At 36.7% G+C, this 25,459-nt stretch overlaps 1 protein-coding gene across 11 annotated transcripts in view; it reads right to left on the bottom strand.

The window, feature by feature from the left end:
* TANK (TRAF family member associated NFKB activator) overlaps window positions 1-25,459 on the bottom strand; it is a 78,328-nt gene that overhangs the window by 46,988 nt on the left and 5,881 nt on the right. For 5 of the 11 annotated variants that reach the window (XR_009054977.1, XM_057743824.1, XM_057743821.1 and 2 more), the window contains one exon: window positions 6,641-6,788. Coding sequence is in view for 10 of the 11 variants with exons in the window: in XM_057743824.1 (XP_057599807.1) it covers window positions 6,641-6,739 (99 nt within the window). In the remaining variant the exon portion in view is untranslated. Of the gene's footprint in view, window positions 1-6,640; window positions 6,789-9,997; window positions 11,177-17,799; window positions 17,819-25,459 lie in introns of those variants that run through there. The other 6 variants (XM_057743826.1, XM_057743831.1, XM_057743827.1 and 3 more) reach the window with 4 other exon arrangements.

Raw genomic sequence — 25,459 nt, 5'->3', positions numbered from 1 at the left:
CAATGCAGCCAATAAATAAATAAATTTATTTAAAAAAAAAAGAATTTCTCTCTTCTCCTTCTCCCATAATACATATATTGCTGCACTTGACAGTGTTCTGTAAGTCCCCTAGGCTCTGCTGACTTTTCTTTACTCTTTTTCCTTTTTGTACCTCAGACTCCATTCTTTCAAATGACCTGTCTTTAAGTTCACCGATTTTTTCCTCTGCCTGTTCAAGTGTATTCTTGAGCCCCTCTAGTAAAATGCTGATTTTCTCATTTTGTTCATATTATTGCCTTCCTGATTTCCTTTAGTTCTTTGATTCTGTCTTCCTTCAGATCTTTGAGTATATTTACAACTGTTATTTTAAAGTCTTTGTCTATTAAGTCTGATACTTGTGTTTCTTCAGGGGCTGTTTCTGGAAGTTTATTTTTTTCTTTTGAAACGGCCACACTCTCATTTCTTTGTATGCCTTGCAATTGTTGAAAACTGGGCATTTGAACAAACAGCCACCTCTCCCAGTCTGCAGCCCGGTATGGAAGATCTTCACTAATTAGTAGGTCCTCTAGCCTTCAGATTAGTCCAGGGAAAAGATTTAAGATTTTCTCAGTATCTTCTAGTTGTGTATCCTGTTTAGGCCTCTGTGTTTGATTTTTTTTTCCTCTGATTTTCCCTGGCTGTTTGGAAGTGTCTTATCAGGGCCTCAGACGTTCCATTATATTCCTCTTCCCACAGTCTCTTGTGCCACATGTCCACTGCAGTCCCCTCCCGGCAGTTTCCATGGGCTATAATGCCCACCACTGCCTTCCACAGCTTCCAGCCTGAGACCCAAATTATGCTGCCATTCCCAACTCTGAGCTTCAAGTCAGGTGAGACAGAAAATCGTCCCTTGGGTAGTCCACAGACTGGCCAGGATGTTTCAAACACGTTCCGCTCTGCTTCTTCCTTTCTTCCTTCCTGAGGGAACCAGGAACTGGGCTGCTTCCTTCCAACTGTACCATGCCATACTGGGGAGGAGGTGGGTCAAGCGTGAATAGTATGCCATGAAATTTCCTCTGTTTTCAACGTAGGCTTTTCTTGACTAGGTGTTTGCTTGGTTGCTGCAGATCACTGACTAATTTCTGGAGCTCCTAAAAACGTTATCTCAGTCTGTAGTTGTTTATTTGATGTTTTTGTGGAAAAACAATGGCCTGGAACTTCCCAGTTAGCCATCTTGCTGATGTCACTCAATAGACCAATTATTTAAGCTTAATATTAGGAAGAGCAGCCAGACTCACTCACAGTACAACCCTTTGAGCCTTTTCAGAAGGCCAGGCAACTTCTCCAAGGTGGTCCTCTTGCTTCTCTTCTTCTCTTGCTCTATTCTCTTTCCCCTTAGCACCTCCTTCTCCTATCACTGCAAGTATCATCTGTACAAAGATGACTTCCAAATTTGTATGTCCAACTGGTACTTTACCTCAAAAAGCCACACTTCAATAGCCTGCTGATAATCTTCCCCAGTGATTTTCTAATACTTGAATTCAAAATATCCAGATCAAATCAAATAATAACTTCCTTTACCAAAATCAGCATTCTCTGTTTCTGTGGTTGCATCATCAATCTTCCATTAATCCAGGCAGAAAATCTTGGGAGTGGTAGAAATGGTATTTGTTCTTATCTTCCTACTAGAAGTTTGAAAACTTGTATATGTCATCTTATTACTAAAGATTCTAAATGGGGAATACCTAGCTTAAGTGAACCTTTCAAAGTTCAACCTCATTTCTGGGAGTAGATAGATAAGGACAAGTTAGTAATTTAAAAAAATATAATGAATGAGATCAAATGTCAAAACTCTTATTTCATTATACTACAGAGAATGTAATAGCCAATAAATCTGAATTTCAGCAAACCTGGCATCTCACATTAAAATGGGAGTAATTATGTTGTCTCCTGAGGATACAGATGCCTCTGTAACCCCCTCATATGAAGCTGTCTAGTGTCATATCAAACCACAGCAGTTGGGTGATGGAGTTAGATGTGGGAGAACAAAAAGTAAGTATGGTCTTGCTTCATTATTGCCACTTCTGGGTCATTATTCCTTTAAACTTAAGCAAAAGGCCATTCACAACGCATTCAATTAATACCAATCTCTCCTCAAAACAGTTACCTTCCAAGATACTAGTCATTTCCTCACATTCAAGAATTTTTGCTCTTCCATTCACAACAGTCTCTCTAAATGCTCCTAAACTTACCACCATTCTAGGAGAATTGCTCTAGTCTTAGAGTTTCTTGAATTCCTCAATCTCATTCCAGCTACCCACTTTCATGACTCATTATGAAGACAGAAGATCCTAAACATCAATATTTAATCATTGACAATAACCTGTCCTTTGAACTCTCACATTCTTCTACTCCCTCGGTATCTGTTCTCTCACTTCATGAACACTTCAGCCATAAACCCTCTTTTCGTTCTTAGTCTATTAGACTCCTCCAAGATTAGCTTCTTTGATTTTAGCTTATATCTCAAAGCAAATAATTTCAACTGCTTTAGTATGCACTTTCTAGCCACCTAACCAGAAATTCTTCTTCTCTTAACTCTACATTCTCTTAATCCTGGATGTGGTCATTCACCTGTTCCACTTCTGTATCAAGAAAGCTGTTGGAAAAATAACCAACAAACATGGATTAACACCACCAAAAATTCATGGTAAAGGCTGGAAGGCAACATTTTCCTTCTTTTGTTTCTTAACTGAAGCTTTCAATTTTTTATTAGCACTTTCAAAATATCCTAAAATCATTCCACTCAGTAGATGATGTTATCTCGTATTTCACAGGAAAAAAATGGACTCTCATATGAAATCCTATTTTTGTTTGATTTTTTAAATTGAATAAATTTGACATGCAACATTATGTAAGTTTAAGGTGCACAGTGTGCTGCTTTGATACATTTATATACTGTAACAGGTTTGCTGTTGTAGCCATATTTATCACATTAAGTAATTATAGTATAATATTATTATCTATATTCTTTATACTGTGCATTAGATCTCTATGGCCTACTCACTACTCGTTACAAATTTAAACACCATCAATCTTATCTGTCCCACTCCAATTCCCTAGTAACTAACATTTTACTCTCTGTTTTTCACAGGTTTGACTTTTTTTGTATTCCAGATATAAGTGGTTCATGATAACCCTTTTAACTTCCTGCCACCTCCACCTCTTATCTGCAAACTTATTTTCATTTGCAGCTATTTCTTTCGCTTGTTCCCTCCAATTCTCAGAGGAAAGGGTATTTCTCCTCTTGTTCATAGTAAATTCCTTAATCTATTTCTGAATCGCCAGTGACCAACTGGTTGTCTTTGTCTTCTTCCTCTTACCCTCCTGTCCTTCAAATATTTCTTCACCCTATACACTATAACTCAGAAATGTTATACACATTCAAGGCTATAATGAAATCTGTTGTTCTATAATCTATATCTATAATCTCCAATTCAGAATTCTACCTACCTAGGCTTTTAGGTCCATATTTGCAACCATCCATTGGACATTTTCACCTGCATGTCCCACAGGTAACCAAACCTAACAACTAAAATCTAATTAGACATCTTATTTCCTCATCCCCTATATCTGAACCTTCTTCTCCATTCTTGGTTTCAGTCATCAGCACCACCTTCCAGTCTTCTCTTCCAGATATCTGGGTATCAGCCTAGAATCTACACCAGCACCTTCAGAAGTGACCTACATTCAGGTGCCACCTGCTTTACATTCCATCTCCTAAATAAATCTTAGATCTCTTCCCCAATTTATCCCCAATGCTTAATTTAAGTCCTCATTTTGATTGCTTGAAATGACTGCCATTCATTCTTTCTTTTGTAAATTGAAGTATAATATATGTACATATATATGTATATTAATAGATATATATAATTATATATTTATATATATATTAAAGTGCAACTTGATGGTTGCCACTTATTTATATACTCTGGGATCTTAGACCATTGCTTAGCATCGATATATGGCTGTTGAGTGAATTCCACACTATTCTCTATCCTATTTATCCTCTCTCCCACTGTCACGAAGACTTTTCTAAAGCATATATTAAATCCTTCAATAAATCTGAATGAATAAGAATGTAGTACAAACTACTTAGTCATAATCATCATGATAGGGCCCTAATCTACCTTCATAGCTTCTTTTTCTATAATGCCCTATAGTTCCTTCTGGAGCCACAGGATCACCTTATGGTACACAGAACATACCATGCACTCCCTCACTTCAGAGATTTTATTATATACAATTCTCTCCCTGCTTGCAGGATTCATCTTCCCTAATTTACTTAACTCCTCCTAATTTTAGCTCAAGGGTTGGGCTCTGATCCTCCCAGACTGAGTTAGGTGCTTCTTCTCTGTGTTCACCTATTAGCCTGCATAGATCTCTACTGCAGCACTTAGTACACTATGATAATAACTGGATCTTCCTTTTTTACTTATTGAAAGTTCCTTGAGGACATAAATATGTTTTATTTCAGTATTCTCAGAACATCATTAAGGGCCCAGTACACAGCAGATACTCAATAATGTTTCTTAAATAAGTCAGAATATTTAGAATTTAACATATAAGAATGTATAGTATACATTTTTTCTTCCCCTGTTCTTGAGACATATAAAAAAAATTCCCTTTCCCCTCTTTAGGACAACTGCTGCTGTGAGTGAAGGTTTCTTCCATGGCAGATAAGAGATTAAATCATAAAAGTTTTCAGTTGCTTACCACTGGCCAGTGCAGAAAGAGAAGGAGATAAGAAATTCCTGTTTCTGCCTTAACCCAAGAATATCTCAGTACTCCTTCTCCCTAATTCTGTGTTTCTTAACTTTCCTACTGTTTTTGCTTTGTTTTTAAAAAAGTGATTATGCCTTATACATGAACTGAAAAGGAAAAGAAATCCAAACTTCATTTCAATAATTGAGAAAGTGCCTGTCATTATCTTATCTCTGTTTCTCTTATGCACCCCTAATGAAGACCTCTAGCCCATTAAGTTTATCTATATAGCTGGGAGTATTCTTTTGTAAATCAACCCGAGAATCACAAAGAATAATGATAATTTCTGAGGAATGCAATGAAGTATGTATAATAGCTAGTTTTATAGTAGATGTATCAAATGAAAAAGAGGAAGGGAATTGTGTAGTTCCTACATTTATGAAAGAAACTGAGAACTGCATGGCTAGCATACTTCTTAAGCTTCAGAATTCACAGGCTAGTAATTTTTTTTTTTCAACTGAGGGAACCAACATAAGATCCTCCACTTTCAACTGCCTGTGCAGGAATAATTTAACATAACAGGCCTTAGGCTGTTTATCTTCAGAAAGGCCTACTTGCAAGGCTGGCCCTTGACTGGCATCTGGGAACTTGATTTTTGAAAACATTTCTTAAGTGACAAGATTCTAAGTGCTGTGCCAGCCTACTTAGACTGTGCTATGAGATTTATGGTAAATAACTACTTTCCTTCTGAGAATCTGAAATTTTGGTTGACAGAGGGTGCCTATGGAATCAGCTCTCAAGAAAACCCCAAGCTCTTTAGTCTCAAATGGAGTTCCCCGTGCCAAAGCACTACATGTGTGTTGAGTGAATTTTTGAAGCTGGAGAGAGGTTGCACGATGTGTGACACTTCACAGAAGGGAAAGAGCGTAGGAAACCTGCACATGGATTCCTCTAGACTCCACCTGATATCTTTTTCCATTAATGATCTGGCTGTGTATCTTTACTATGTCTCTGTAATAAACTTTAGCTCTGAGTATGACAGTATATTAAGTCCTGTGAGTCCTTCTAGAGAATCACAGAATCTGTGGGTGGTACTGGGAACCCCCAAAACACTAAGTAATGATATTAAACAAGCAAACAAAAAACTATGATCATCATTTGACAAATACGTATGTTAATAAAATTTTGCTCTTTATTCTGACAGTAAAGAAACATGGAAACAGTATCAGAATAAAGGACAGAATTTTAGATGGAATAAATTTAGCATTGTAAGAAGTTCATAACATTATTCTCATTTTGCTGTAGATCGGTGAAAACTTTATCACAGACCAATAACAGACGTGTGCCTGGGAACTATCAGACCAAGTAATTTGCCTGGATATAACTTTCTTCCAATTTACTTTCTTTTGAAACTGAAAGCACTAAACAGAAATTTTGTATGTATAGGAGTAATTTTAAAAAGCTGAAACTTCTGGTAAATCATTAAAGATTTCACTGGAACAGTTTATTTTTAATTGTTACATTTAAAGAAAAGAAGACTTATAAATTAATAACAAATTTAGTTTCAGGATATTTTACCATTTGTATAGTCCTCTTGTCGGCCAAGTAACAATATAAAAAATGAAAAATAAAAAATAAAACTATCTGAGATAGTGATACTTCTGACTTTCAGTTTGTCATTTTATTTAAAAATTATTTATGGAAGATAACCTTATTATTCCTCAATACAATCACCTTAAAATGAATTCCTCCCATAGGTCACAATGTTTTCAAAAAAGATAGCAAATAAAAACCTCAAACTTCATTCATTATTACTGTGTTTTAGTTCTTCAAGGCACTTTCTAACAATAGTATTTTCTACTGCAAAAGATTCAAATTCCATTTACCAGGATAAATAACTTTCAAAACCAAAACCACACACCTTTAGCTGTAGTTCTTTTACTGCAGAATCTCTATCCATGCATGCCTGTCGAAAGGCTTCATAAGCTTTATTGAGTTGCTCGCCAATGTTCTTATCCATTCCTCTCCGTCCTGTAGCATCACTATAGAAGATGAAGAAAATGACAGGTCTGGAAAATAATTGAACAATTTAGGTAGCTATTGAACTATATAAATCTCACTTAAAAATGTACCTAAAGACAGTTCTACATGGTTTATCATCAACATTATAGCACCAAGTACTATAAAGTTTTTTTTTAATTTTATTTATTTATTATTTTACTATAAAGTTTTATAAAGGCAAAATCTCATCTAAAATCCCGATCAGAAATATTGTGAAACCTTAACTTCTACAATTTTCTTTACTCATGTTTAAGGGTTCTAGTTCATAAAGATGCTACGTTGCAAATGATATTCTATAAATGCAGGCTAAAACTGGAAAAATATAAAAGGCCATTTGTTATTAATCTTTATTACAGAAATGCACAACAGGATTAACACTGTGAGAAGGGATTTCTTTTCACTAAACAGACAGTTACTCCCACTTACAAGGTGAATGCTTGCTACACTGAAATTAGAGCAAAATTAAGTAGATAATAAATGTTTGTGGATGGAGTTCACACTGTTGTTATCGCAGAGCAATTAAAATGTGTGAAAATGCTCTTATTTTAGCACAAAAATCTAGGAAGAGCTGCCGTAGGATTGTACATTCAAAAAGAAAAATCACATCCCATCAGTCCTACCCCTATTCTCTATTAGTTTTCCAACTTCTCTGCTATTTCTGAACCACAGGTGACTTACTCACTGGAGGTAATTTAGTTTTATCACCTCAACTTGCATAACATTTCTAAGGACATTCCCTGACTCTAAGCAGAGGGTCATCTAATGACTCTGATTCTTCTTGTAAAGCTGTAAAAACCACACCACAGAGCCTTTCTCTTAATTCTCTGAATGACGAAGTCCTCTGTCAGTCACAGAGTTTTTAGGGGTACCAAATTATTTCTCTCCCTTATGATTGAAAATCCTTCATAATATCAGTCTCTAATCTTTCATAACATCTTTATTTTATCTTTGGGTTATACATGCTTTAAAAAACCTTCAGTATTTTACATTAAGATATAATTCCTATAACAAATTCACCATTTTAAAGTATACACTTGCGTGGTTTTCAGTTCATTTGCAATATTGTGCAACCGTCACCAATATCTAATCACAGAACATTTTCATCACCTCAGAAAGAAACCCTGTACCTATCAGCAGTTAGTCACAATTCCCATCTCCCCTCTATACCCCTGACTACCACTAATCTGCTTTCTGACTCTACGGATTTGCCTACTTTGGACGTTTGGAGTCATAAAACACATGGCATTTGTGTCTGGCTTTTTTTCATATAGCATAAAATTTCCAACCTTTATGTATGTTGTAGCATGTAATAGTACTTCATTGCTTTTTATGTCGGAATAATATTTTATTTTACAGATATACTACATTTTGTTTATCCATTCCTCAGTTAATGGACATTTGGGTTGTTCCTACTTTTTGGTTATTTTGAATAAAGCTACAATTTGTGTATACATATTTGTGTGAACATACATTTTCAATTCTCTTAGATATATACCTGGGAGTAGAATTGCTGGGTCAGATGACAATTATGTTTAACTTTTTGAGCAACTGCCACAGAAGTTCCAGACATTTCCACAGAAGACTTTGTACCATTTTATATTTCCACTAGCAATGTACAAGGGTTCCAATTTCTCCACATGTTCACCAATAATTATTGTCCATTTTAAAATTGTATGCTAGGATCCTAGTGGATATGAAGCAGTACCTCATTACAGTTTTGATGTTTAGGGATTATTGGTCATTTGTATATCTTCTTTGGAGGAATGTTTTTGCAAATATATATATGTATATACATATATACATAATTTGTAATATTTTATCCTAACATGTAGATTATCTTTTCATTTCTGTTATAGTGTCCTTTGACAAAGTTTTAAATTTTGATGAAGTCCAATTTATGTTTCTCTTTTGTTCTTGTGCTTTTCATATCATAGCTAAGAAACCAGTCCCTAATTCAAGATCATGTGGATTTTCACCTGTATTTCCTTTTAGAAATTTTATAATTTTAGCTTTTACATTTAGATCTTTGATCCATATTGAGTTAATTTGCACAATATGCTATGAGGTAAGGCTCCAGATTCATTCCTCTACATGTGGCTGGCCAGTTGTCTTGGCATCATTTGTTGAAAAGGCTATTCTTTTCCCATTGAATGCCCATGGCACCCTTGTTGAAAATCAGTTGACCATGAATCTCAATGCCCTTTTAAATACCTAGGTAATAGTTCAATCTTATCAGCCAATCTTTCATTTTCAGATACTAAATACACTCCTAAGTCATTTTCTAGGCTTGATAAAAACAATCTCAAGGATTTTATTATGGGGATCACAGGGTCTTTACCTTGTGAAGCAATGAAAGAATGATATATATTTTTTTGGCTTTCCACATAGGAAGTTTGTTTTTACTGCTACCTCTGATAAATGGAAAAGATGAAATACTGTTAGGTTAATTTACATTGCCAGGATCTCTGACATACCACAGACACTGTGGAAGCATGAGTAATTAGCATTAACACAAAGCAGTGCTTTGGATATTTATTTAGATACTACTATCATTCAAAAAAGGATTTAGGGTGGCTTAAACATACACACGAGATTAACAATAAGTATATAAGCAAGAAAAGAAAAATAAGGGTAGGCAGCTACAGGAGCTATAGTATACTGTAATATGCTTATGCAGATATTAGACGATTTAAGTAGCTAAGTGGCTAGGTTGTCTATCACTGTCTTAATAAGCTGCAGATGTTGTAACAAATTGTCAATGTAAACCACACCTATTTTTTTTTCATTAAAATATAATGCAAGCAGTTTATTTCCTGACAAGGAACTTGGAAGAAACTCAGCAGCAAATCACTTGATACAATAAAATTTCTTCTTAAAAATTCTACTTTTAGAACAGTTTCCTGTATCTTTTCTGTTCATTACAGATTTTCTCTAACAAGACAGTCAGACAAACCACTTACAAGCCTAAAGTCTGATTCCCTGAAACTATGTTTAACAACTCACATGACTAGTTATTAAAAGAAAAAAGCTTGGCAATTCTAAGCTCAACTTTAAAGCCACCTAAGAATAGTCATACTAATAGTAACCATAGGTATCTTGAGTCAAAAACACTTTAGTTTTGCTTGTATTCAAGATAAAGTTTTGAAGATTCTGGAAAAAGATATTCAGAATGGTCATTCTATTACTTCTAAAAAAAAGTCTAATTCCACCATATTACCTGGAAAATTCACTGAACGGCAGCGTCCAGAATGTTCTTTAGAATTTACCTGTCTTCTTTCACCTTGGAACTTGCTTATTAAGCAACACCTGCATTGAACTGTATGCCAGTTAAAGTATAAAGCAAATTATCTTCTCAAACAGGTTTTCCCAGCTGTAATGTGCTTAGGCAGCAGTTACAGGCCCTGAATTTTTTTTTAAGAACTTTTATTGAGATAGTTAACACACAATAAACTGCATATATTTAGAGTGTACAATTTGGTATCCCAATCTCCCAATTCATTCCCCCCCCAACCCTCCCTGCTTTCCCCATTTGGTGTCCATATGTTTGTTCTCTACATCTGGGTCTCTATTTCTGCCTTGCAAACTGGTTGATTTGTACCATTTTTCTATATTCCACATATGTGTTAATATACATTTGTTTTTCTCTTTCTGACTCACTTCACCCTGTTTGACAGTCTCTAGGTCCATCCATGTCTCTACAAATGTCACAGCTTCACAGCTTTTTACAGCTGAGTAATATTCCATTGTATATATGTACCACATCTTCCTTATCCATTCATCTACTGATGAACATTTAGGTTGCTTCCATGTCCTGGCTATTGTAAATAGCGATGCAATGAACACTGGAGTGCATGTGTCTTTTTGAATTATGGTGTTCTCTGGGTATATGCCCAGGAGTGGGATTGCTGGGTCATATGGTAGTTCTGTTTTTAGTTTTGCCAGGAACATCCATACTGCTTTCCATAGTGGCTGTATGAATTTACATTCCCACCAACATTGCAAGAGAGTTCCCTTTTCTCCACACCCTCTCCAGCATTTACTGTTTGTAGATTTTCTGATGATGCCCATTCTAACAGGTGTGAGGTGATACCTCATTGTAGTTTTGACTTGCATTTCTCTAATAGTGATGTTGAGCAGCTTTTCATGTGCCTCTTGGCCATCTGTATGTCTTCTTTGGAGAAATGTCTATTTAGGTCTTCTGCCCATTTTTTGATTGGGTTGTTTTTCTGATATTGAGCTGGATGAACTGTTTATATATTTTGGAGATTAATCCTTTGTTGATTCGTTTGCAAATATTTTCTCCCATTCTGAGGGTTGTTTTTTCGTCTTGCTTATAGTTTCCTTTGCTGTGCAGAAGCTCTGAAGTTTCATTAGGTCCCACTTGTTTTTATTTCCATTACTCTAGGGGGTGGATCAAAAAAGATCTTGCTGTTATGTACGTCAAAGAGTGTTCTTCCTATGTTTTCCTCTAGGAGTTTTATAGTGTCTGGTCTTATATTTAGGTCTTTATTCCATTTGGAGTTTATTTTCGTGTATGGTACCAAAGAGTGTTCTAATTTCATTCTTTTACATGTAGCTGACCAATTTTCCCAGCACCACTTATTGAAGAGGCTGCCTTTTCTCCATTGTATATCCTTGCCTCCTGTGTCATAGATGAGTTGACCTTAGTTTATCTCTGGGCTTTCTATCCTGTTCCATTGATCTATATTTCTGTTTTTGTGCCAGTACCATACTGTCTGGATCACTGTAGCCTTGTAGTATAGCCTGAAGTCAGGAAGCCTGATTCCACCAACTCCTTCTTTCCTTCTCAAGATTGCTTTGGCTATTCGGGGTCTTTTGCGTTTCCATACAAATCGTAAAATTTCTTGTTCTAGTTCTGACCACACCTATATTTTAAAATCAGGGAAAAACAAGAGGCTTGAATTGGGAACCCATTTAGTTTCTTGTTTTGTTCTATCACTGACCCTAGTTCAGGGACCATACATTTTTTTGGACTCAACTTTCTATCTCTTCAAAACAAAAAAAGATGTTTGGATTTGATTTCTAAGAAACTTCATTGCTCTAACAGTTCTTGAGTCTGTGAATCTAAAAATGCATGTCTGTTCCATCAAGAAGGTGCATTCTTGTTTTTAAAAATGTAAATACAGTACTAAAAATAGCTGCATCATATGCAAGTAAATCATGTGGAGCCTTCATTTCAGGCCCTTGAATTAGATCACACAAATGTCACTAGGAAGAGCTACTGAGTAAATTCCACATGGATGCATCCTATTTCCTGAAATAAGAATGTATGCTGGGGAGATATGATTCAGGTCAATACAACTAAATAAACGATACATTTAATTCCTATCTCACAACCAGGAAAAGAATTGGGTGTTCAATCAGTGACACTGATTAGAGGAAAAGGAAACAGTCTCTAGGACTCAGCTAATTAAATTGGACAGCTTTCAAATATTAACACCCTGAACTTTAAAGACACTTGTTTCTGTATTTTTTAAAGCATTTGTTAAGTGTAAAATTAATTTCACTATTTAAGAGGCAGTCACATTTCAATTAGATTTTGGTATGCCTTCTGCAAAACTTGCCAGGTTCCAGAAAAATGGCTTTATTTACATAATAAACATGCTCAAACTCAAATCTAATGGCCAATCTCATCCCCCAAACCCAGGAGGTCCAAGCTAGAACCACCTCTGTCTTGGAAACAATCTTCGAGTTATGGCTTCACTCTTTCAAATGTATTTTAAGGAAAGCCTTCCGTGGTAATTTATTTCTGGGTTTGGTTTGCTGGTTTCCTTATACCACACAAGGAAAAGATTAATTCCCTGATGCCCAAGATAGTAGCTGCGTGAGCAAAGCTCAAAGCATCCCACCCCCAAGGTAAACTTTCTGAAGCCAGGATAGTCCTGCCACACCCACCTCTGACAGTAGTTCCTTTTTTCCTTTATGTGGTTCCTGTAAGATGGAAGATGGAGGGTAGCAAGTTTCTGTTCTGCCTCCCAGGTCCAGCATGTGCTTGCCCAGGAAGAAGCAATAAGAAAATCCCTGGGCACCAAGCTGCTTCCTCTTTCATTGATCCTTGGTTCATAATGAAACTGTCCTAGGGTAGGAGAGTCAGCCTGCATAAGGGCGATAATTTTCTTTCGCCTTGGTAAAGTTCCAGCTCTAACAAAGGTGTGCCAACTACTAGGGCCAAACTTTGATTTTAATAAAATATATACCATTACTATTCAACTAAATTAGAAAAACTAAAGTACTGGTTTGCTTCATACATGTGAGGCAAAGGGCTTTAGGGATAGTGTCACCTTACTGTGTTCCTTTTACAAAGTTTTTTCACCAGTTTTTCATTTCCTATTCCTCATATTCCAATTTGACTGATAAGCTCAGAGGAGTTAAATGACCTGCATACAGCTACAAAGCTATAAGCAAGTGACTAGGACTAAATCTTTGAAATTCTTTTTTCAAGGATTGTTTATTAAAGCCAGCTGCAAAGTATTCTCCCAGGATGCCATAATGGATACTTCATTCAATACAACACTTACTGAGTGCCAACAAAAGACAAAGCCTGGGCTGAGCACCACTGATGTAGTGAGAACAAAAGAGACATGAAACCTACCTCGATGAAGGCACCATTAGCTGTAGCTTAAAGAATATATATGAGTACCTGGAGACATCTAAAGGTTAGAGTTTGGAAAGAGAAGTGCTCACATCTATTTACAAGGTTTAGGAAAGGCTTTGAGAGATAGATGGCATTGGAGTTGGGTTTTGAATTATGGGTAGACATGACTTCACCCATTCCTCTATTTGACTACCAAATAGCAGTCATTCTTTCTACAACAGGTTCCTGATAACTATGAAGATGTTTTTAGTGCTAGATAATATCCAGCCTTCACTAAAACAGGCCAGGATTATATACACTTATTATGCATTGTTCAGTTTGAATTTCTAGATCAGGACAACTCTGCAAACCTGAGACAATTCTGAAGTATAACAATGATGGTTACTTATAGAAATGATTAATTAGGCTAGTGCTTGTTCCATGATGCTTGAAGAGCAGCAAGGGTGGTAATGAAATAAAGGACAAGTCCTATATCTCCTCTGGACCTTGATTCTCCTTGCTTTTAAAATAAAGGGGTTACAAGATATAATCTCCTCCAACTTTATGATAAGATAGCATTTCTAAACAAATATAGAGTACAGAAGCTTTTGCTTGGCAAGTATAGTGATTTATTCTTCCTTATAAATGATATCATAGATTTAAAAGTTACAAACCAGTTGATATGGCAATTCATTTAAAGATAGTGAGAAATATGGAATAAAGTTATATAGGATGTCCTAGAAGAGACGATATGATACTGTGAAAATATGTGATATGAAAAATACGTAACACTGTGAAAATTAATGAATATTTAATGACAAGCATATAGGCCCTCCTAACACTTTACTAGGTAGAATGAAAAAAAGTACAGGCTTTGAATTCAGATCTCAGATTCGCAGTTTTCTAGCCATTTACTCAGCTTCTCTGAATACTAGTTTTCTTATAGTTAGTAGGTTTATTGTGAAGATTGAGATAATATATGAAGCATATCTGTTAATTGTTCCTCAATATCCATTCTCTCCTCTTCTAGTATTCCTGATTTCTAGCTGATGTGGTCATGGGACTATGTTCTGTTCATCAGCAAGTGAGTATAACTTCCAAGACAAGCTCTCTTCTTTTTCCCCTTCCCAGTTGGATGGAATATTGTGGTGAGTCACCCGAAACACTGTGGTGAGGGCAACACTTCCAGGACGGCAGAACAATAAGGGGATGTGGAACAACAGGAATGAAGATGCGTAGGTCCTTGACATTGTGGAACTGCCCAACCAGCTCTCAACATCTTATACTTTGAATTGTAACACGTGAGAGAAATATCTGTCTTGTTTGTTTAAGCCACTGTCTTTGGTGGTCTCTTAAGAGAGGAGCTGAACTGTATCGTAACTGGTACAATATTCAAGACTGTATCAACTACAAGTTGGCATTTGCCATGGGCACTTGCCATCTACCTCTATCACAAGGATTAAATCACACGTGCTGCTGCAGCTGCTGTTTGTCAACATCCCCTGAAGGGAATTCAAGGTGGAGACCAGGAATGAGGCACTCTGTGCTTTGGAAAATGGGCGCGACAGGTCTTCAGATAGTTAGATATTTTCAGAGCTGATTTTAGGAGCCCCACCCTTGCATCTCCTCATATCTAGAAGAGCACTAAATCCCTACATGGTGAGGTCTGCTCCTCGTGACTAGCAGAAACCCCCTACAAAAAAAATGTATTTGATTCCATGTTCTCCTCCTTCACCAAGAATACACATATACTAATCTTCCCCCCGCCTCTTTGGAACAGTTTCTCAGGGGTATCTGGGATGCCGTCTCCTGGGCTGCGGTCCTCATTTTGCCCCAAATAAACTCAACTGGCAACTCTCACGCTGTGCTTTTTTTTTTTAAGTCAACAACTGGTTCAGTGCTGAACACACAGTAGGTTCTCCTTTTTCCATGGGAAAGAGACAAACTCAGTCTTTGCTTTTTCTCTGATTAGAGGGTATAGTTTAGTAAGGCAGAAACACATGGAAATGATTAACCATATTAGCAGGTCAATTATAAATGTGTAAAAAGATATAAGCATATCTTGATAGGTGTCTGGGAAACAAAGGTAGAAGCATTTGTAGGAATTCAAGCAAAGGTTCACTCAAGATTTGTGCATTTCATTGTATTTAAGTTTTACCTCAAAAGAAGAAAAGAACTGTTAAATAAAAAGTCTAAGCAGGAAAAAGGCTCAATAGAAGGAACAATTAAAACAAGAGGAACTGTGAAAAGCTTCACAGAGGATCTGATACTGGGCCCTGAAATATGAGAAGGATTTCAACAAGTAGAGAATGAGAGGGGAAAGAACATTCACTCAGAACAGGGGCTCTGAGAAATCACTAGTATAGTGCATTTAGGGACTGGTGGTGAGTCTTGTATTTATGCAAGTAAAGTGTGTCTACAGAGAGGATGGAGAGGTCAGGGTGCTAAGACAGGATAGTCAGGGCCACCATGTATGATTGTGCTACACTGAAAAAACCCTATGGGTACCATTCATGTAGACCATAATTGGAAAGAAGCACCCTAGAGTTACAGAGCACACTAACTACATAAACTATACACAGCAGATTTAGATACGGCCAGATTGTAGCAGACCTTGAATGTCACTCTAAGAAACTGAGACTTCAACCTGTTGACATTAAGGACTAATGGAGGACTGTCAAGTAGGAGATGGATGTATTTTAGAAAGATAAACTGGATACCAGCAGGGAATATAAACTAATGAAGGAGACAAAGTGAGGATATCCATAGGAAACTATTGCTGTATTCTGGGTGAAAGATGAGGGCTTAAAGTAGAGTAGGGGAAACAAAAGATGAATGGATTCAAGAGACATTTTAAAGGCAGAATCAACAGGATTTATTGGCCAACTGGATCTGTACAACAGACAAGAAGGAAGCATTCAGGGCCCAGCAATTCTGAATCAGTTGGCCTGGGATGGAATCCCAGAATCTGTACTTTAATAAGCAAAGTAACTAGGTTATTTTGTTAAAGATGGTTTACCAGCCGTATTTTTCAAAAACTAGGCAAACAGTGATGACAGCCAGTCACAGAGACACAGGAAGAAAAACTGAGGGGGAGAGGAGAGGATGCTGAATTCAGTTTTGGACAAAAGTGCTAACAGAGACATAATTAACAACAGTCAGGAAAAATGTACCAACTGAGTGATAATGAAATCTAAAGGAAGAAATGATGGCTAAGTATGCCTTCCCTCCTGCTTATATTCTTAAAGTCTGGGTTTTTAATGTCCTCTGATACTGGCTGACAGTCAACCAAGCCAAAATCTTTTTACCAAAAAACAAACAAACAAAACCCCTACATTTAAAAAAAGAAAACAGTGGAGAGAGAAAGAAGCAATATTCGTTACTGCACCACTTTGTGTCACAAGATACACACTTTTTTTCTCCCAAATATAAACCAAAAAAGAGGATAGGCCCACTGGACAATGTCAGAAGGAAAACTAGGACGTGCATAAAATAGTAAGGCATTTTACTACAAGTCTATTATCTTACATGAAGAGACTATTAGCCAAACAGGTAGGAATGTTATCTAACACTCTGTTCTGTTAACCCCTTATACACTGTTAAATACCAAGAAAAATAACTTTCTGGTACAGTGTTTGAATGTGTGATTTTTCTTGTCTCTCTCTTCTACTCTACCAAATTTATGGTAAGGAAACAGTATTATTAATGATCTTTCACAAGAGTAGGACAGTTTGTACCTATCTTCTGGTTTTAACTAAAAAAGTTTGAAAAAATATTTTCAGTAATCTTAAAAAAAGGTCCCCCCAACTAGAAGACAACGGTATAAGAAATGCCACAGGCTGCACCAGACTCATAAAGGGCAAAGTTGTTTTTGAAAAAGAAGTAGTTAAAATCTCACGAGTTAACAGATTAGAGGCCCCTCCAGCATCTCTGAGTCATCTACTGTATCATAACCACTGAAAGGAGAGAGCTCTTCTATGAAAAGAGAATGAAACTTCAGGAGACAGAAGACCTTTTCACAAAAAGGCCTATTTTCTCTTACACTGCAGTTTAAATTGCTGAGCAGTCAGTTTGTCTTGAGAATATTACCAATGATAAATGCGAACAGGCAAAAGCCTACATAATTATAAACTGTTCTCTGTGCTCTTAATCACCAGCACAGAGCTCTACAGCTCTTCATACTCCTGCTTTTAATTTCCCTGAGGATACCTAGAGGCTGTTGGGCAAATGTTTGCAAGTCACAACTTGTTTTATTAGAAGTAACTGAGAGAACTCCACTGAGAAAATAAATGAGGTTTCAGAGATTTCCAGATCTCCATTTCCAGTCATTCCCAAGATGCTTAGGGTGTGACTTTAAATGTATAATATGATAAAAGTTTAAAACCAGATACAATATTTTTATACCATGCAACACACTTTCTTACCCCTTGTGTTGAATACTCCTGAAGACAGGACCAAAAATCCCTGGGTAGATTGACAAATCAACTTCTCAAATCTGTCTCTGTGCCAAATTACCCAAACTTCCACTCTTTTCAGGGCCATTCTAGTTGTTCTCAAATGTGAATATTCAGATCTAATAAGACCCAACAGTTGCTACGCTATCCTACTGTTGAGAAGCAAGAGTTCATCAAAATTTTTGATTCACTGTTTCATTTCCTTTTGCATCTGGAAAAAATTAAAAGATACTATAAAATAAAGATTCCAAATCTTATTTTTCACTGAGACCACATTTTGTGTAAAAGCATTAATTTCTTTCTTAATACAAATTAAAGAATCAAAATAAAAAAGCCTAGTCAACCAAAGATAAAATCAGAGCTGGAGTGCAGAATACATGCCTAGTCTAGACATGCTTGTTGATGGGTGAGAGTGAAGAAGCTGGAAGCTTTCTGTGGACCTCAGTTTCCTCACCTGCCCCAGTTTAGAATGTCTGGGGTACAGCATGCTGTAGGACATGGGTTCCCAAGCTCTCAGCACACTAGAATAATCCAGGGCAGTTTAAAAAAATAGATCAGCAAACCCTATCCAAAACAACTTGGATCATAATTTTTTCTGGTGACAGGGGGAGGGGGGTGAGGGGAGGAAGAGGGAGAAGCAAGAGTGAGAGATTTAGAATCACTGCCATAGGGGGTCAAGTCATTAATGGGGAAAGCACTGCTCTGTCAAACAATCCACAAATATGCACCAAGGCAGGGAAACAGGCTTTCGTAAAGCGTCCTTTTGTTCCACAGTGATCTGCTTTTTGAATTGTTCCAGAAGAAGTGTATACAATTTAGAAATAAAAATAGCAGTTGCTAAGGTAGATGTTCTAAAAATTTTTTTAAAAAGATGTATTTTGATACTTTGGCAGATGGTCCAGAGCAATAGCACTCTTGTTGATCTTGGTTCCATGAAATTTCCACAATGTATCAGTCTATGTGACAAGTGTTTTCTCTATTAAGGGAAGAAATACCATTAATGGCATTTACACTGAAGTTCATGTTGAAAGAGAAATCTGAGTGTGACCACAGCTCTTCTCCCACCAAGCAGTCCTTATATAACTTGAGTCTCCCCCTTCCAATACTCCAAATCATCTCAATTCTATTTAAATTCTTTAACCATCTTCAGGCAGTTTAGAAAGGGCATAGATTCCAATGACATGCCTTCAATGTGAATAGGCACACAGCTATGGACCAGAAGGACACTTAGTCTTATATTTGAATGGTCAGCACCCCAACAATGGTGGTGCTTTCCTGTTTCCTCCTGGGGAACATTAGGGATGGGGCAGAGACTGACACCTACTGAGTTAAAATTACCTGCCAGCTGCTTTACATAAACAATCTTATTTTAATCTTCTCTTTCCAGATAAGGAAACTGAATTTCAAAAGGTTAAATAAGTTGCTTCAGGTCAACGAATTAGCCAACATCCAAGGTCTTTTAGTTTTCATATTATTTTTAATCAAAGCATAACACATCTATATTTTAACGAGTAAAATAACTTTATAAGGTTTAAGGAAAACAGTAGTCCCTTACTCTCCTCTCCTCCCTCCCCATTTCCTGCTTCACCTTGGCAACAATTTTCAGCTCTTTTGGTTGATTCTTTTTGGTATTTATCTCTGTATCTCTGAATAACATGCTAATACTGCCACTACTGATTTTTCAGTTTTACTTGTCTTCCCACTATGCAAAATAAGGACTCAGCTCTCTTTAAAATCTCCCCTCCCTTTATATCCTCCCCATTCTCCTAATATACTTATACCCTACTTTTGGTTGGATTTGTGTTCCTCTTTTACTGTCTTATGACTGTGTAATGCTATTCTCTGCTGAGCCACATAATATACCACGGTTCCTTTTCCTTTACTGAAAAGCATTTCTCCTAAAAAACTTCTTGTTTTATTTCTTATTCTCACTAATAAAATTCCTCAATCCATTCAAACACTTCAATTATTCTATCAATTTCATCTTAGAAGAATCTCTCCTTGAGCTTTCTGACTTGCTCAAGTCTAGACTTGTTGACTTCTATGCCTATAGGAAAGCCCCTTCATCTTGAGACCTTCTTTCAATTTGAATTTGATGATTCCCTTCATCCATCTCGCTCTCTAGTTGAATCCCTCATTTTCAGTATCCCAAATCTTCAACCTTCTTGTTTTACTCCCCAACTTGGTGGAGTAAACCCTCCAGCAGCTTCCTGATAAAGTGTCTACAAAGTAAATTTTTTGAGACCTTGCAAAACTGAAAATATCTTTACCCTCAGATTTAACTGATAGTTTGCCAGGTTAAGAGTTCTAGTTGGAAGTAATTTTTCCTCAGAATTTTTTAAGTTTTGCTATGCTCTCTTTTGTCTTTGTTGAAGTCCAGAGCCATTTTGATTCCTGATCTTGTACTTAATTTACCTGGAAGTTCATCCTTCAGTACTTGCAAATTTTCCTGAATTGCTTTTTGGGCAATTTCATTCCTTCTGTGTCCTCTCCTGGGACTCCTACCATCTGGATGTTAAATTTTCTGAAGTGGTACTCTAACTCCTCCTCCTCCTTTTTAAACAAACATTTTTTTCCTTAGTTTACAGATAAAAATATCTTAAGCCTGTTGTCTTTGACAATCAGCATTATGATGCCAAATGATATCTAACCAATGCTGAATAAAAAGTAACAATCAAGGAAAGTAGTGGTACTTCTGGAGCTCCACTGAGGCTGTGGGTATGTGAGCCAAACAATGTTCTACCACCAATTGCCCAGTTCAACCAGAGCACCTCAACTGTGGTTAGTTATATACATTGGGATTTCAAGTTTGAAAAGAATCACAGGCTTAAAGGTAGATTTCCACCACCTCCACCCCTACAATGATTTATAAATCTTTAACAAGGTCTACTTTTTGTGGGCAAATAGAGATGTGTGAGTGATTTAGTGCAGGAAAGGGTCCTCTGCTGGGTTTCCCTCACTTCTGAGACACCTCTGCTTCTGCGTAAGTGTTTTACTAGGGTTCACACTTGTGGTAAGAGACCAGTTTAAACCTAAAGCAGGATGAAAGAAATCAAAGACGACACAAACAGATGGAGGGACATACCATGTTCCTGGATTGGAAGAATCAACATAGTGAAAATGACTGTACTACCCAAAGCAATTTACAGATTCAATGCAATCCTGATCAAATTACCAATGGCATTTTTCACAGAACTAGAGCAAGAAATCTTATGATTTGTATGGAACGCAAAAGACCCCGAATAGCCAAAGCAATCTTGAGAAGGAAAAATGGAGTTGGTGGAATCAGGCTTCCTGACTTAAAACTATACTACAAGGCCATAGAGATCAAGACAATATGGTATTGGCCAAAAACAGAAAAGAAGATCAATGGAATAGAATGGAGAACCCAGAGGTAAGCCCATACACATATAGGCACCTTATCTTTGACAAAGGAGGCACGAATATACAATCAAAAAAAGACAGCCTCTTCAATAAGTGGTGCTGGGAAAATTGGTCAGCTACATGTAAAAGAATGAAATTAGAATACTTCCTAACACCATACACAAAAATAAATTCAAAATGGATTAAAGACCTAAATGGAAGGCCAGACACTATAAAACTCCTAGAGGAAAACAAAGGCAGAACACTCTATGACATACATCAAAGCAAGATCCTTTTTGACCCACCTCCTAGAATCACGGAAATAAAATCAAGAATAAACAAATGGGACCTCATGAAACTTAAAAGCTTTTGCACAGTAAAAGAAACCATAAACAAGAAGACAACCCTCAGAATGGGAAAAAATAGTTGCCAATGAAACAATGGACAAAGGATTAACCTCCAAAATACACAAGCAGCTCATGCAGCTTAATACCAAAAAAGCAAATAACCCAATCCACAAATGGGCAGAAGACCTAAATAGACAATTCTCCAAAGAAGACATACAGATGGCCAACAAACACATGAAAATATGTTCAACGTCACTAATCATAAGAGAAATGCAAGTCAAAGCCACAATGAGGTATCACCTCACACCGATCAGAATGGCCATCATCACAAAATCTGGAAACAACAAATGTTGGAGAGGGTGTGGAGAAAAGGGAACTCTCCTGCACTGTTGCTGGGTATGTAAGTTGGTACAGCCACTATGGAAAACAGTTTGGAGGTTCCTTAAAAAAACTACAAACAGAACTACCATATGATCCAGTAATCCTACTACTGGGCACATACCCAGAGAAAACCATAATCCAAAAAGAAATATGTACCATAATGTTTATTGCAGCACTATTTACAATAGCCAGGACATGGAAGCAACCTAAATGCCCATCAGCAAATGAATGGATAAAGATGTGGCATATATATACAATGGAATATTACTCAGCTCTAAAAAGGAATGAGATGGAGCTATATGTAATGAGGTGGATAGACCTAGAGTCTGTCATACAGAGTGAAGTAAGTCAGAAAGAGAAAGACAAATATTGTATGCTAACGCATATATACTGAATCTAAAAATGGTACTGATGAACTCAGTGACAAGACAAGAACAAGGACACAGATGCAGAGAATGGACTGGAGAACTTGAGGTTTGGGGGGGTGGGGGGTGAAGGGGAAGCTGAGACAAAGTGAGAGAGTAGCATAGACATATATATACTACCAACCGTAAAATAGATAGCCAATGGGAAGTTGCTGTATAACAAAGGGAGTTCAACTCGAGGATGGATGATGCCTTAGAGGACTGGGACGGGGAGGGTAGGGGGGAGTCGAGGGAGGGAGGGAATACGGGGATATGTGTATAAAAACAGATGATTGAACGTGGTGTACCTCAAAAACTGGTACAAGAGTGTAATGCAATTATATTCCAAAAAAACAAAAACAAAAACCTAAAGCAGCTTCAGGATGGGGGAAGAATCACCTAGAGTAAGTGTTACCTCTTCCACTCTGCCCTAGAAAAGAAAGTCACCTGCTTTTCCCAACCCCCTGGGGTACGAATAATAATAAGAGTTCACATTCTATCTCAGAAAAATTGCCATCTTAGCAAACGAAGAGTTGAATAAGTGAGAGAGACATCCTGTCTTTTCTATGTCTTAGCTCTATGTTTGCCTCTTCACTCACAAAAAGCAACAGAAGCAAAAAGTAGAAAAGAAGTCAATAATGTAGTATATGTACATAAATAAAAGAACATCCTCTGTCTTAGATGGTTAAGGTAAACCTTTAAAGATACTAAAAAGTATGTGTGTTTTCCTTACTCGAAGAAAAGAAATGGAAGAGAACTGTCACTCCTGACATTTACTTACGATCATTTCCCATTTTTAAGAGTTCCATAACATAAGCAGCCAATTTCCCCAAAATGACAGCTTGCATTTCTATTTTCACTTTCCAGGTTGTAAACTTCGGTTATGGATATACCCATAGCATACTGCACTACACTGTTACTGTGTCCCAATCAGGCAGCTGAAATAATAGAAACTTAAATATCAAACATCCAGCAAGATCAGAAGTTGGATTTTGCATTTTTTTTTTCATAAGCTGGTTGGCTAAATGCATGAGGATAAACAAGGTAAAACAATCCCACTGATCAAACCAGAAGCTCCCCAGACCAGGTTCTCCATTTTGCTGGCTGTTAGAACTTGGGGAAACCTTGTGTGCTATCTTCTAAGATTTAAAAGTGGACTTTACAGCCAAAGACCACACCCATCAGCTTTGCCTCATTTCCTTTTTTATCTCCAGCAGTACCTCCTTCCCTCAAATTGTCTATCAAATTCTATGGGCTGAAGTGCAAAACTAAATAGAATAACATCAAAAAGGAAATTAGGCACGTGATGTTCTATCCATCTGAGGTAAACATAAACACTGCATTGCTCAGTTAGCTTGCTCAGCCCATGTAAGGGGTATCCTCTCTTCTGAGTAGGGGCCATGTTAGAATCTGGAGATGGGGGAGGCGGAGTTATCAGCTTAAAATGGCTATTTAATACTAAAAATCTGTTTTCATAAATCATATAAAGTAAGGCTCTACAGAATATTCTTGGATGGGGAAAACTGCAAGAGAAAGTTTATATTCAATATGAGGAGGTGTAAGAGAGGACTTTGTGGGAAGGAAGGGCACATATTAATATCTCTTAGGACTTTTTTTAATATTTATAAAAGGAAATATGGATTTTAAAAGACTGAAAAACCAATATCAAGGGAAAGGCATTTCTAGTTTAGGGATAGCAAATATATAAAGCCATGAAATTGCATTATAGTAAAAGCCACATATTTATTAACTATAAATGGTAAAACCACTTATCCCACAAGAATAGTTGATTTTCTTCAAGCAATTTAAAATAGTAGATTATCTGGAAAGGACTTGAGTCCCTGATTTCTGTCCTTAGAGTAAGTCATTCTCCACAGCAAAATTACCTGATTGTGTTTATTCTGCTGTTCAGGAGAACAATTCTCCATACCTCATTCTACTGCAAATATCTCAAGGATTCTTATAACTTCAACTGACTAAGTAACCATCAAAATAGAACTCATTTTTCTTAGTCCACTCAATTTCCAATAATTCCTTACTGCAATGACTTGAAAGACACACTGTTTTCACTGTTAATGACCTATTTTCAATAGACCCCTCTTTTTTGCAAAGAAAAAGTACTGGTGGTAAGTGAAAGCTATTACAGATCACTGGTGCTCACAATGTTTACTCTCATAATTTAGTAATGATAATTACCATCATAGAGAGTATCTCTCTGAGGGTAAAAGGAAGAAAACTCAAGTTACTGTTCAGCACATTTCCCCCATGAGACAATTATCATTATTATTTACTTACCGAACTTTTTTCTTAAAAAAAGGTAAGTCTCTTAAGGAATGTTTTTCTTGCTTGTTCAATACAACAATGGCTAAGGTGGTAAATTTCACATTATGTGTTTTACCACAATTAAAAAAATGTTTTTATAGACTAGGGATTAAAAAACTATTGGGTTGGCCAAAAGGTTCATTCGTTTTTTCCCATGAGATGGCTCTAGTAGAACTTAGTTGTCTTTAATTTCATTCGAAACAATTTTGTTAGATTGTATGTGGCAGCTGTCATATCAGCATTCATTTAAAAAAAAAAAAGACCAAAACTGGTGATTTTTTTGTGTAGCCATTTTAATATTGAAGATGGAAGGAAAAAAGCAACATTTTCGGCATATTATGCTTTATTAGTTCAAAAAAGGTAAAAAAGCAACTGAAACACACAGAGATTTGTGCAATGTATGGAGAAGGTGCTGTGACTGATTGAACATGTCAAAAGTGGTTTGTGAAGTTTCATGCTGGAAATTTCTCACTGGATGATGCTCCATGATTGAGTAGACCACTTGACTTTGACGGTGATCAAATCAAGGCATTAACTTAGAACAATCAACGTTATAACATTTGGGAGATAGCAGACATACTCAAAATATCCAAATCAAGCGATGAAAATCATTTGTACCAGCTTCGTTATGTTAATCGCTTTGATGTTTGGGTTCCACATAAGTCAAGTGAAAAAAACCTTCTTGACCGTATTTCCACATGGGATTCTCTACTTAAACATAATGAAAACATTCCGTTTTTAAAACAAATTGTGATGGGCAATGAAAAGTGGATACTGCACAACAAGGTGGAACAGAAGATATGGTGGGGCAAG

Source organism: Hippopotamus amphibius, chromosome 8 (genome assembly GCF_030028045.1).
Source record: "Hippopotamus amphibius kiboko isolate mHipAmp2 chromosome 8, mHipAmp2.hap2, whole genome shotgun sequence".
Taxonomy (NCBI): domain Eukaryota; kingdom Metazoa; phylum Chordata; class Mammalia; order Artiodactyla; family Hippopotamidae; genus Hippopotamus; species Hippopotamus amphibius.
Note: the sequence above shows the minus strand (reverse complement) of the source record. Positions and strands in the feature narration are given on the sequence as shown.